General features: G+C 43.0%; 1 protein-coding gene and 1 long non-coding RNA gene across 2 annotated transcripts; both read left to right on the top strand.

Annotated features, from left to right (window-relative positions):
- The first annotated feature begins 2,944 nt into the window (after positions 1–2,944).
- LOC307269802 lies at positions 2,945–3,616 on the top strand. Its single transcript, XR_013845515.1, has 3 exons — positions 2,945–2,991; positions 3,115–3,347; positions 3,445–3,616. It is a non-coding gene; the product is annotated as an uncharacterized lncRNA (long non-coding RNA).
- A 595-nt stretch (positions 3,617–4,211) lies between these two features.
- On the top strand, positions 4,212–6,616 carry LOC307269637 (uncharacterized protein; the record flags this gene model as incomplete). The annotated part of the gene is made up of 5 exons (XM_080052634.1): positions 4,212–4,408; positions 4,585–4,618; positions 4,790–4,873; positions 5,063–5,154; positions 6,464–6,616. The coding sequence occupies exons 1-5, from the start codon at positions 4,250–4,252 to the stop codon at positions 6,614–6,616; spliced, it is 522 nt and encodes a 173-aa protein (XP_079908760.1). The 5' UTR covers positions 4,212–4,249.
- Positions 6,617–12,224: the final 5,608 nt, after the last annotated feature.

Here is a 12,224-nt window from a genome sequence, read left to right as displayed (position 1 = left end):
TATTTGTTGCAGAGATGTTGTAATATTGTTCCTGTTTTCTACTGTGTTTGCAACACCTGCTGTTGTTGCAATCTGTAAGGTCATTATGACCTGTGACTTTCTGCTTGACTCACAAATTCTGTAACTCCTTTCAAATGTGGCATGTTGAAATAATCCTACATTATTTTATGTTGGTGGTGGCAGGGAATTAATTAGGCAATGTTTTCATGAATCACTATTTTTTATAGGCCCTAGGCCTACACTCAAATATCCATTTATGTTAATTGTATTTGTTGTGTTTGAAGCACATTGAACAGACTGTTTGAAATGTGACATGCCATTTTACATTTTTCTTCACTTAAATCGCTTGATTTTGAACAGAATATTTCTCATACTCTTGATAATCTATCAAATCTGACAACATGTTTGCCCCGTTTCCCGCGACTGAGAAGGGGCGTGTCGTATTGTGTTTATATGACAATGCGTCTGCGTCAGTCAGTTGTAACTGTCATACACGATCTGAGGAGCCTGCACGATATGAGGTGCGCGTGCGCAAAATGGCCGCCATCATTGACAGCCCGCTTAGCTCAAAGTGTTTTGGAGAGCCACAGACTGCACTAAAAACAGACTGTAACTCGCTCAATTCTGAACCAATTTGCATGACATTTAGTTTGTTATGAAGATAGAACAGTTAATCATGCTACTGATTACGTGTTGGAATTAAATTCAGTTACGGGGCGGCTAAGCCACGGACTTTGTGTGTGTGTGCGTGCTTGTGCTCACGGAGAACTTTATGAGGGGGCGGGGGTGAGGACGCTGACGTGCGTTGCCTAGGCGACTGCGGGCTTTCCAAGATGGCGGCCGTTCTGCGCATGCGGTCCTCATATCGTGCAGGCTCCTCAGAGATCGTGTAGTGACAGTAACCACAAGGTAAAGTAGAGCGAATGTTCTTTCAAATGTACCTGTATGTTTTTATTTATGTAATGTTATATGTAGTATTGATATTAGACTTTCCGACAACCCACCTAATTTTAATTAAAACACACGCTAGTTACTTTATATTATAGACCGATGTTGTCTGCATTTAATCTTTCACTGCAGTTGCTTAGACATGTCATTTGAATAAATTAGTAACTCTTGTGAAACTAGCAAGACACGTTTTTAAAGTACAGTGCCACAATACTATTTTCTAAATATTTTTCATATATGCAATTTTGTTTAGCACTGTAATGTCTCCTCAGATAGCAACTGTAACCTAACACTACTAAATGTTTCAATTATGTTTTCATTTTAGAGGAAAGAATCAGGTGAGCAGGGGAAAAAGTCAAAAAATAAAATAAAACACACTGAGAAGGATGTGCGCTTATTGGCTGAGAAACAGACATCTTATGGAGGTTAGTGTGACTTCTCCTGATTCAATGAGTCTGTGCATCCGTCTGAGGTTCATAAAGTCTCCAGTTCTCTCAAATTGATGGCTAATGATATTTAAATTCCTTTTCTAAGTGTTACTGTAGTTCCTTACATTACAATATCACACCACATTAAAGTTGAAATGGTAACTAGATTCATGTAAAAGAGGCTTTGGCTGTTTTTAATGGCCATTGAAAGGTAGAGATACCAATTTAATCATTGCCTGATCATAAGATTTATTTTATGACAGGATCCCGGCCATCCTCTCACTTAAAGCCAAAGGATACCCATCAAGATGATGCCACCACTTCAACAGAAAGTAAACAAAGTTATTTACATCATCTGGTAAATGTTGTATTAAAAATGGCAGTATATAAATAGAATTGAACAACCATGCAACTTATAATTTATGTTAGTAATTTGTTTTTGTTCTGTCCTTGTCTTTTTGTCATATTTAAGCTACTGCATTAGAAGTGGAAGAGGCGCAGCAGACAATTGGTAGGTTTTAAGCTCTATGAACATGTCTTGATATCATAGTTTATTGGAAATTTCCATTTGATATCATTAGTTTGGCTTTCTTATTTCAAATTGGTTTGTTTATCATTTACATGTCGGCATTCAGACATTATTGTCTACAAGCAGCTAGAGCTGCAAAGATTAATCGACGAATCGATTATTAAAATAATCGCCAACTATTTTGATAATCGATTAATCGTTTCAAGTAATTTAATAAAAAATTTCCAAATTCTCTGATTTCAGCGTCTCAAATGTGAATATTTTCTGGTTTCTTCAATCCTATTATGACAGTAAACTGAAATATCTTTGTGTTTTGGACATAAAAATACATTTGAGGAAGTCAACATGGGCTTTGGAAAATTGATCAACATGTTTCACCATTTTCTGACATTTTACGGGCCAAAACACTAATCGATTATAATCGAGAAAATAATCAACAGATTAATCAATTATCAAAATAATCGTTAGCTGCAGCCCTACAAGCAGCCCAAAATCAAGAGTGAGTTTACCTTTTGAAGATAGTAATTTCATGCTCTGCTCCTAGACTTAAAGCTGCAGTTGCTGAAGGAAAGCTTGATGGAAGATCCATTGGATTGTTCACTAGAAGCTTTGACGGTTCCTAGGACCTGGCAGATGCGGCAGACACTGTCCGTTGAGAAATGGGAGACTGCAAGGCATCTATTGGATCTGATGCTCTCAGCAGAGAAACCTTTGCTTGAGCTTTGTGACCACTGCAACATAAAACAGGCTGTAATAAGATGTCGCGACTGCCTGCCAAAGCACGACTGTGACGTGTTCCATCATCAGAGCTGGGTTTTAAACAATAGGGACTCTCTGGTTGAGGGTTTTTATACAGCGATTCCACCTACATGCTATGCATTGCTAAATGATGATGGGACACATACAATATCTGAACAAGGTATGCATGTATGAAAAGTTTTAAAATTATTTTAGATTATAAAATATTGTTTTGGAGATGTACTCCTTATTTCTTTGCTTTGTATTTCATTATAGCACGTCTGTTACCAGTTGCTCTGCCCAGCAACATATGCAGTTGTGATGCTGCAGACATCACTGTTTGTACTGGTAAGCATACCATCATTGAAGCATTGGGCTATGATTCTGCAACGACTACACACAGTATATTGAGAGAACCGAATTGAATTGGTGTAAAAATTTAGGACATATTATATTCCCTTGTTTCCACAGGACGATATGATCTGTCCTTGCCTACAAGTACCTGCAGGTCCTGCTTAACGTCATGGACTCCTGGACTGAAAGACCTACAGGCCAGTGGTTACTGGCCTGGTAATGTGGTTTTTCAGACATTGTACGCTATTGATGTCTTTAAGACATTCGAAGAGCTGAAAGTCACTGCACCAGGTTTATCCCGACAAGCATTTGTTAAAATGCTTGAGCAACGTTCTAGCACCTTTGGGCGCGTAAGTCATAGCATTTTCTTCAGAGAATGTAGTCACCTACACTGGCTGTGCTATTAATTGTTCACATAATTGAATGTTATCTCCTTTTTAATAATAGGCAGGGAGTATTTATGGTGACAGTCTACAGCGTAGCTTCTTGGAGTGGACATACTGTCGCGATGATAAAGACAAACTACTCCACAAAAAACCTTTCTCATGCCCAGCCTGCGCTGAGGATGTTGCAGCAATCTCGCTTGACGGAAACCGGAAGATGTATCGATTCAGCAGGACCAAAGGGTACTGCTGCTTATTAAATTACATTAATTTAAGTATAATGTATCATTGTATTTGGAAATTCCTTAGGCATGGAATCTGAATGTCTCCTTTGCAAATGTTTAGAGTGGGTGAAAATGCATTCTTCGACAGTGCATTTTTTGCAAAGGACAAGGATGTGGCAGACTTTGTGCAGCTTATCCGGAATCGAGTCCAACCTGTGAGTTGTATGTTTATTATAATCACAAAAATGTGGCTAACACAGTTGCACTTAAATTATATTTGATCATACATTGTAGAAAATTACGCTTCCAGGTTAAATATGTGCTTGTTAAAACACAAAGCTGAAAAGTACCATTTTCAGAGAAGCAAAAACATGCTGTATATTTCTTATTTGAGTTCGGTAAATTAGATGTTAAGCTTTATTTTCAAACCGTTTATGTTACATGTTTTCAAAGGTATCTGGGAAAGGTGTCTGTGGGAAGTCACAATGGACAGCTGCACGAGAGACTGCCAACAAGTCTGGGTCCAAAGTGGATGAAGAGGGTGTGGAGGTGGCTGTCTGTCGTCATGGCATTCTTTTTATAGCCTTGAACATGTTTAGGGGAGAGATATTTGCATATCCTCTTTTCCTACAGAAGGAGCTTGCCATGGCCTATAAAATACAGTTCATTTGCACAGACATCATGTGCAAATACTATCCATACCTCCAGAAAGTGTGCGAGTCCTTTCCAGAACTTGTTCCACTCTTGCAAAATAGGCCATTCCTGTCCGTGATGCACGCCAAGGGTCACTCTGGTAAATGTGAGGTAATGTATCTATTCTAGATTACCTCCTACACTGTATATTGCTTGTGTTATGAATGTTGTTGGGGAAAGTTAATCTAATCAATCGCAATATGTAAACGATCACTTAAAAAGTATATTAACAAAGCAATTTTGGAGGTGATGTGGAAAATTCAAATTATGATCTTATTCCACCACAGGTGCAGTGGGGTGGACGCAATCAGGAAGGAGCAGGTTAGTTGTCCAGCATGCAGCTGAGATTGACTATAACTAAAGATTAAGCAAACCCTACCCGTAAAACATTTAAACATTTGAAAAGGCATCAAAGAGGTTTTACTGTGAAAATTTAAATCACACATGCTGTTACATCTCAGTGTTTTTTTTTATCATGTCTTCCAATGGCAGGTATGACAGTTGGCGAGGAGGTTGAGCAGGTGAATTCTTTTTTGTCACGTGTTGCACTGACGACAAAGTACATGACCAAATCCAGTAAGTAAATTAATGTTTCCTTCAACATGTAGTACATGATTTGTATGCCATTTCTACCATCATCTTTACATAATCTTGCTCAAATCAAGCTTTACAATTTTGAAGAATGAACGAAAGTCAAAATATTGAAGTTGAAAATCATCTACTACAACAGTTGTATTAGTAACCTTTTCTCCCCTGCACTGATAGCACGGACTGATATGATAACCATTCAAGCACGAGGCTGGAATGAAAGAAAGAAGAAAGACCTACACAAATACCTCTCTCAACGATATGTCAAGGTATCTTTTCTCTTTGGCATTTTGCATTCACTAACATTCCGTTACAGTACCATTCTTTGGAAAGCAGCTTACCCCTAAAGTGCATGAAGCTCTATTATGATGGCCAAAAAAAAAAGAGTTAATTCTTGCATGCACGACGCAGGAGGAGCGGCATTAGTCGTGACCTGTGTCCGTCTGTGCAGGCACTTATTTCTGACACTTTTTCCTTGAAGCCTCGGATGGAGAACCAGGCTGACAGCCGCGCAACCTTAACACTTTACTGTCAAATACAGGGGTAGCAGTTAAAGTTATTGGGGGACGAGATCAGCAAATAAAGATGGTCAAATAACTAAAGGAAGTCCCCCGCTCGGAATATTGAATTAACTTTTTTAAATTAAATAATCACTAACGCGTTTGCGGAAATAATATTAATCTCATGGCCGGTCCGTCGGGCCCGTGTGGGCTGTACGGGCCGCCCCTCCGGGGGTTTCGGCTGTGGTTGCTCCTCGTGGCAGCGGTGCATTTGGCTATTTCCCTATTCTATACTCTATTCTCTATCTACGGTCCCGGTCCTCCTCGGGACTAGTGCCGCACTGGGGCGTTCTCTCTGGGGGCGAGGTGCTGGGGGGCAGCTGGGGGCCAAGCCCCGGAGGCCGCCGCGACCACCTGTCCGGAGGCAAGGCAAGGTCCCACCCCCCAGCAGCGGTGCCCACGGTCAGACGCCAATTTGCCCCAGCTCGAGCGGCCAGGGCAGCCCACCGGAACAGCCCAAGACCGGTACCTACCCCAGAGCAAACTCCCCCCCAGCAGAGGCCAGAGAACCGACCCCAGACAGGGTGACCCGCCACCGACCCCGCGCCAGCAGAGAGGTGGATGAGCGCTAACCAAAGGTTAATTCAAAGAGATAAGTCTTAAGTTTAGACTTGAACACCTCGATAGACTCAGATTGCCCGATCTCTATTGGGAGTGTGTTCCATAACGAAGGAGCTCGATACGAGAAAGCCCTGCTGCCGGCAGCTTTCTTAACTCTGGGGACAGACAGGAGCTCTGCAGTCGTAGACCGTAGTGCCCGTGATGGGGCATATCGCGCAACTAGGTCAGACAAATATGAATTGTTCACCATTGTTATAGCGTTATTATTAACAGCCTGAGGAGCTGCCTCGGTCTCGGTTTGTCTGGGCCTGAGTACCGGTTGTCCTCCCACTGAAAAATTGTCCTGCCGACGCTAATTGCATAACTGATACCATTTCTCTGACATTTGTTCTCCTCTGTCTATCTTCCATGATTGGCTGAGCGTTGCCCCGGGGGTTGTCTCCCTCTGTCTACCAAGCACTCTCCATACTACTCGACTGACTCTGAGTTCTGTGCGGAATCAGCTGTCCTAGGAACGGATGCTCCCCGCCTGCTATTGCCTCACATCAGCCTTGATTCACCGTCCATCAGGATAGTACTCTTTCTACTCGCTTGCTTGTTCAATCTTTAAATTAATTTTTGCTTTGCTCACTGGTTACCTGTCTCTCCTCTTCCAGTTTTCCCTGGTCGTGACGAGACGGTGTGGATCTGGTCCCCCCCCGGTAACATCTGAGAATGGACCATCAACGCGAAAGATGTTGCAGTGGTTAAGGATGCCATCTGGAGACGTGGGATGTAATCCCGGCGCTGGAAACCTTAGTTTTCCCTGGTGGAGACGAGACGGTGTGGATCCTCTGGCAGCATCTGAAGTCTTCCTGCATCCACACTATTCGCACTTTACTTAGTATTACCATGTAATCACCTGGTCAATGATCAAATTCCTTCGTGATTTTCTCTACTTATCTATTGCAGCATGTCCGTCCTGGGAGAGGGATCCCTTACTCTGTCGACTCTCCCTGAGATTTCTTCAATTTTTTTTTTATTCCCGTTAAAGGGTTTTTACTGGGAGTTTTTTCTCAGCCGAGCTAAGGGTGTAAGGGCAGGGTGTCATATTGTATCATATATCATATTGTATGAAATGTAAAGCCCACTGAGACAAATGTGTTTGTGTTTTTGGGCTATACAAATAAAACTGATTTGATTTGACGCTTCCAACATGGATTCCTCCATAAGACTTACCCTCTCAATGTACAAAATGTAATATTAATATTTGTAATTCTCCGCTCAGGAGGATAATTCAGATTATTGGCAGAGGTGATTTTACACCAATGAGGACATATTTATGAATGAGGATATTGATTTTAGCTAATAAATTACTTAAAACGTTACAGTGTCCCCTTAACCCTGTTGGGAACAACAAAGTATTTCTCACAGACTCGCATAAATATTGTTGTTTCAATAAATCATTGTACAAATAATCAATTGAATCTTTTTTCCTCCTACCATTTTTTTCATCCTAGCATTCTTGATATCTTTACTCGTAAACCCAATGTATTGCTGAAGATTGACGTGTATTCCACCTCAACCTTATTTTCCAGAAGGTTTGCAAGTGTAGGCCTACATCCTTTAGCGTCAGTCAATATCATAACATACAGTTGATATACCAATATGTTAAGAAATAGAGTAACAGAAAGCATAAACCTGATCCATTCCTCATCCCCACGGATCCTTCGTTAAATCTAGTCTACTGCACATTGCATCTTATTAAATGAGCGATTCATCTTGTTGTTTATTATTTTATGGTCACTTATGAATAGAAATGTACATTTCATTGTCAAAACAAATCTCATTGAGGTCCACCTCACACCTTGGGTGTCATTACCTCGGCGGCACTCGTGGAGGCGCTGTTTAGTCTGGCGCCAGGCTATGACCATCACTTATATGGGTAAGTTTAATATGTGAATGATTGTAACTTGGGAGGCTTCGGGTTTGACTATTTCCTTTACAAGAACATGAATAAAAATTAAGAATAGTGTCAAACAAAGGTGTCTTGTTGAAATCTGGGGCCTATCCGAAAAGTCCAATCTCCTAACCTATAAGCCTCCTTTCCTATGCCTTAACCCCTAAACGTCATCGGGGTTAAGGAGAGATGAAAGGTGCTTCCTATCGAACATAGGAAAGGACAGCACTGTTTCAAATGAATTCGACTCCACTTTTCCTAACCGACGTCATTGCGCGACGGCGAGTATTGCTGACGTGAGTCACTAGCGTGAAACTACACTATAGCCTATTCTCCGAAAATTGACCACAACAAGCGCTCGTTTGATCCTTTTCATATTGATTTTAATCAGGTTGTCGCCAACAGAGTGAGAATCACTCCCATACAGTCAAGTGCGAAAGTTTGTGAACCCCTTGAACATTTTGGAATTTTATTTATTGTAACCATCATTAATTCATTTTTATCAATACCAGTATTTTTTATATGAAATAACAGATGTTTGTTTATCAATTCAACATTTTTCTTTTCCAGAAATCAATTGTTAAAACAGATAAAACAAATTATTTGACGAATGTTGTATGTGCAAAAGTTTGTGAACCCTGAGCTGCATTGCTTAAATGGAGCAGGTAAACACAATCAGATGGGCCAAATTGAGTCATGAAATGGACCAATGTAGTGAGAGATCTTTAGGGAAGAAATTGGGCGGCACTAGATACAACAGAGATAAAACCAGGTCAGTTTAGGCTCACCAAAGTGAACCCATACAGGTCAGACATGCTAAAAGGGGAAACAATCTCAGAGGATCTCAGGAATAGAGTTGTGATGCTGCACATTTGTCTGGGGACAGCTATAAATTATTTTAAAAAAAGTTTGAGCTCCATCGGTCCACCGAGAGGCAAATCATCTACAAATGAAGAGCTTTAAGAGTGACTGAACATCTGCCTAGAAGTGGACTTCCTTCAAAAATATCCACAAGCGCCACAAGATAAGTGATTTTTCAGTTAAAAGCCAACCCAAACATTACATCTGGTGATTTGCAGACCTCTCTTGCAGCATCTGGGACAGATGTGCATGGTTCCACAATAAGAAGAAAACTCAGTCAACATGGCTTTCATGGGATGGTTGCTGAAGAAGCCTCTGCTCTCAAAAAAGAACAAAACTGCTTGTCACAACTTTGCCAGAGAGCACCTGGAGATACCTGAAGTCTTATTCTGTGGACAGATTAGTCAAAAATTGAACTGTTTGGTCATAACCAAAACCGCCATGTTTGGGCAAAAACGCAATTCTGCCTACCACCTAGAGAACCTTCTCCCAAGTGAATAATGGTGGTTTCAAATTGTCTGCAAATCTCCAGGTGTAATGTTTGGGTTGGCTTTTACCTGAAAAATCACTTTTCTTGTGGCGCTTGAGGATATTTTTGAAGGAAGTCCACTTCTAGGCAGATGTTAAGTCACTCTTAAAGCTCTCCATTTGTAGATGATTTGCCTCACGGTGGACCGATTGAGCTCAAATTTTTTTTTATGAATTTATAACTGTCCCCAGACAAATGTGTAACATCAAAACTCTATTCCTGAGATCCTCTGAGATTTGTTTCCCTTTTAGCATGTCTGACCTGTATGGGTTCACTTTGGTGAGCCTAAACTGACCTGGTTTTATCTCTGTTTTATCTAGTGCCACCCAATTTCTTTCCTAAAGATCTCTCATTACATTGGTCTATTTCATCAACCAATTTGGCCAACCTGATTGTGTTTACCTTACTCGATTTAAGCAATGCAGCTTAGGGTTCACAAACTTTTGCACATACAACATTCGTCAAATAATTTGTTTTATCTGTTTTAACAATTGATTTCTGGAAAATAAAAATGTTGAATTGATAAACAAACATCTGTTATTTCATATAAAAAATACTGGTATTGATAAAAATGAATTAATAATGGTTAAAATAAATAAAATTCCAAAAGGCTCAAGGGGTTCACAAACTTTCGCACTTGACTGTATATCCCAATTCACATGTGGAATAAAAAGAGGCTACACTTGTGTTGATGTTGAAATGAACTGCCCCCAGTAACTTCATTAAATGTGAAGTTGGTATTTTATTTTCTTATGGTGTAAATTATGTGCTACGAAAATAACTATTATGATGTTGGTCTTTTATGAGTTCTTTATTATCTTTAGCCTGTGTGTGTGTGTGTGTGTGTGTGTGGGGGGTGGGGGAGGTATTTTGTTTTAGCCGAGTTAAATCTTCCTCTCTTCTCCTCTCTTCTGTTTTACCTCTCGTTCGTATTCGTGTAGAGTCGGTAAACTCCGGCGGTGGCCTGTTGCTTTAAATCTTGCCGCCGTAAAGTATTATGGGATACCTGTTACGGTTGGGTCTGGAGGACACAGGCGCAGAGACAGTGTGAGTAAAAGAAGATTTATTTTAGGAGAAAACCAGCGGGGTGTTAGGACCGGGATCCGGGGAGGGAAACTGGCTGGCATGGGGGTCCAGGGAGAGAGCAACGGGGCAAGTCCAGGGGGCTGAGTGGAAGCAGGCTAGAGCGGGCAGGCAGGAGGGGTCCGAGGAGTAGTGCTGGAGAGCTAGGGCTGGAGCTGGTGGCTGGAGTCAGGCCGGGAGAACTGTGGCAGAGAAACAGGGGTTAACCAGGAAAAAGTGGAACAGAGCATAGCTGAAAACAAGTGAGCGAGAGAGTGAACTGACTGTGTGAAAAACAGAAGCTACAATCTGGCAGTGTCTGGAAGGTAGGCCCGGGTATAAGTAGCGCAGTTGATGAAGATTGAAGGCAGCTGCGAATGTTGTTAATTGACTCCAGCACACCAGGCTCCACCCCTGCAATTAGCTCAGCACACAAACACAGGTGAAAAGGGAAAACACATATAAGGCCAAGGAGCCCAAACGGGATCATGACAGTACCCCCCCCTCAATGAGAGCCTCCAGGCGAGCCACCGGGCTTCCCTGGGTTGTCCCGGTGGAACTCCTTAATAAGGGAGGGATCGAGGATGAGCTGGCGAGAAATCCAGCTCCTCTCCCCAGAACCATAACCCTCCCAGTCCACCAAGTACTGAAAGCCCCGACCACGGCGGCGAATATCCAGGATCCGCCGGACTGTGTAGGCGGGGTGATCATCAATCATGCGGGGAGGTGGAGGGGGTGTAGCTGGAGGACACAGAGGGCTGGTGGAGACAGGCTTAAGCTGGGAAACGTGGAATGTGGGGTGAATCTTCATAGATAATGGCAGTTTTAATTTGACAGCGGATGGGTTGATAACAGTTTCGATTTCAAAAGGACCAATGTAACGTGGGGACAGCTTCTTAGACTCAGTGTTGAGTGGGATGTTTTTTGAAGAGAGCCAAACCTTCTGACCTGGTGTGAACTGTGGTGCTGGAACCCGGTGTCTGTCTGCCATGCGCCGATTGCGCTCGGTGGAACGGAGCAGGGCAGCGCGAGCGTCCCTCCAGACCTTACGACAGCGTCGAAGGTGGGCCCGGACAGATGGCACCGCGATGTCGCCCTCCTGTGCTGGGAACAGAGGGGGTTGATATCCAAGGGAACATTCGAATGGGGACATACCAGTAGCTGCACTTGTCAGGGAGTTGTGGGCGTATTCAACCCATGGCAGGTGAGTGCTCCAGGAAGACTGGTTCCGAGTAGTAACACAGCGCAGCTTCGAGGTCCTGATTGGCCCGCTCCGTCTGCCCGTTCGTCTGGGGGTGGTAGCCTGAGGAGAGACTGACAGAGGATCCTAACTCACGACAGAAAGCCCTCCATACCTGGGACACGAATTGTGGACCCCGATCGGAGACCACGTCAGCAGGGATCCCGTGGAGGCGGACCACATGCTCAACCAGGAGATCAGCAGTCTCAGACGCTGTAGGAAGCTTGGGCAGAGGCACAAAATGGACAGCCTTGGAAAATCTATCAACAATGGTGAGTATGGTAGAATTACCTTCGGACAGCGGGAGACCAGTGACGAAGTCGAGACCAATGTGACTCCAGGGGCGCCCAGGCACCGGGAGGGGACGGAGCAAACCTGAGGAGGGTTGATGCGAGGACTTACTGCGTGCGCAGACAGTGCAGGCGAGCACGAAGGCACGGGTGTCAGCCTCGATGGTGGGCCACCAGAAGTGTCGCTTGGCCAGGGACAGGCTGCGGTTAACACCCGGGTGGCAGGAGAAACGGGAATTATGCACCCACTGGAGGACCTTGGAGCGGACAGCACTTGGCACGAACAGCCGACCCTGC

This window comes from Ammodytes marinus (genome assembly GCF_949987685.1).
Source record: "Ammodytes marinus genome assembly, chromosome: 24".
NCBI lineage: Eukaryota > Metazoa > Chordata > Actinopteri > Uranoscopiformes > Ammodytidae > Ammodytes > Ammodytes marinus.
The sequence above is the reverse complement of the archived record's forward strand: the minus strand, read 5'-3'. Positions and strand labels throughout refer to the sequence as shown.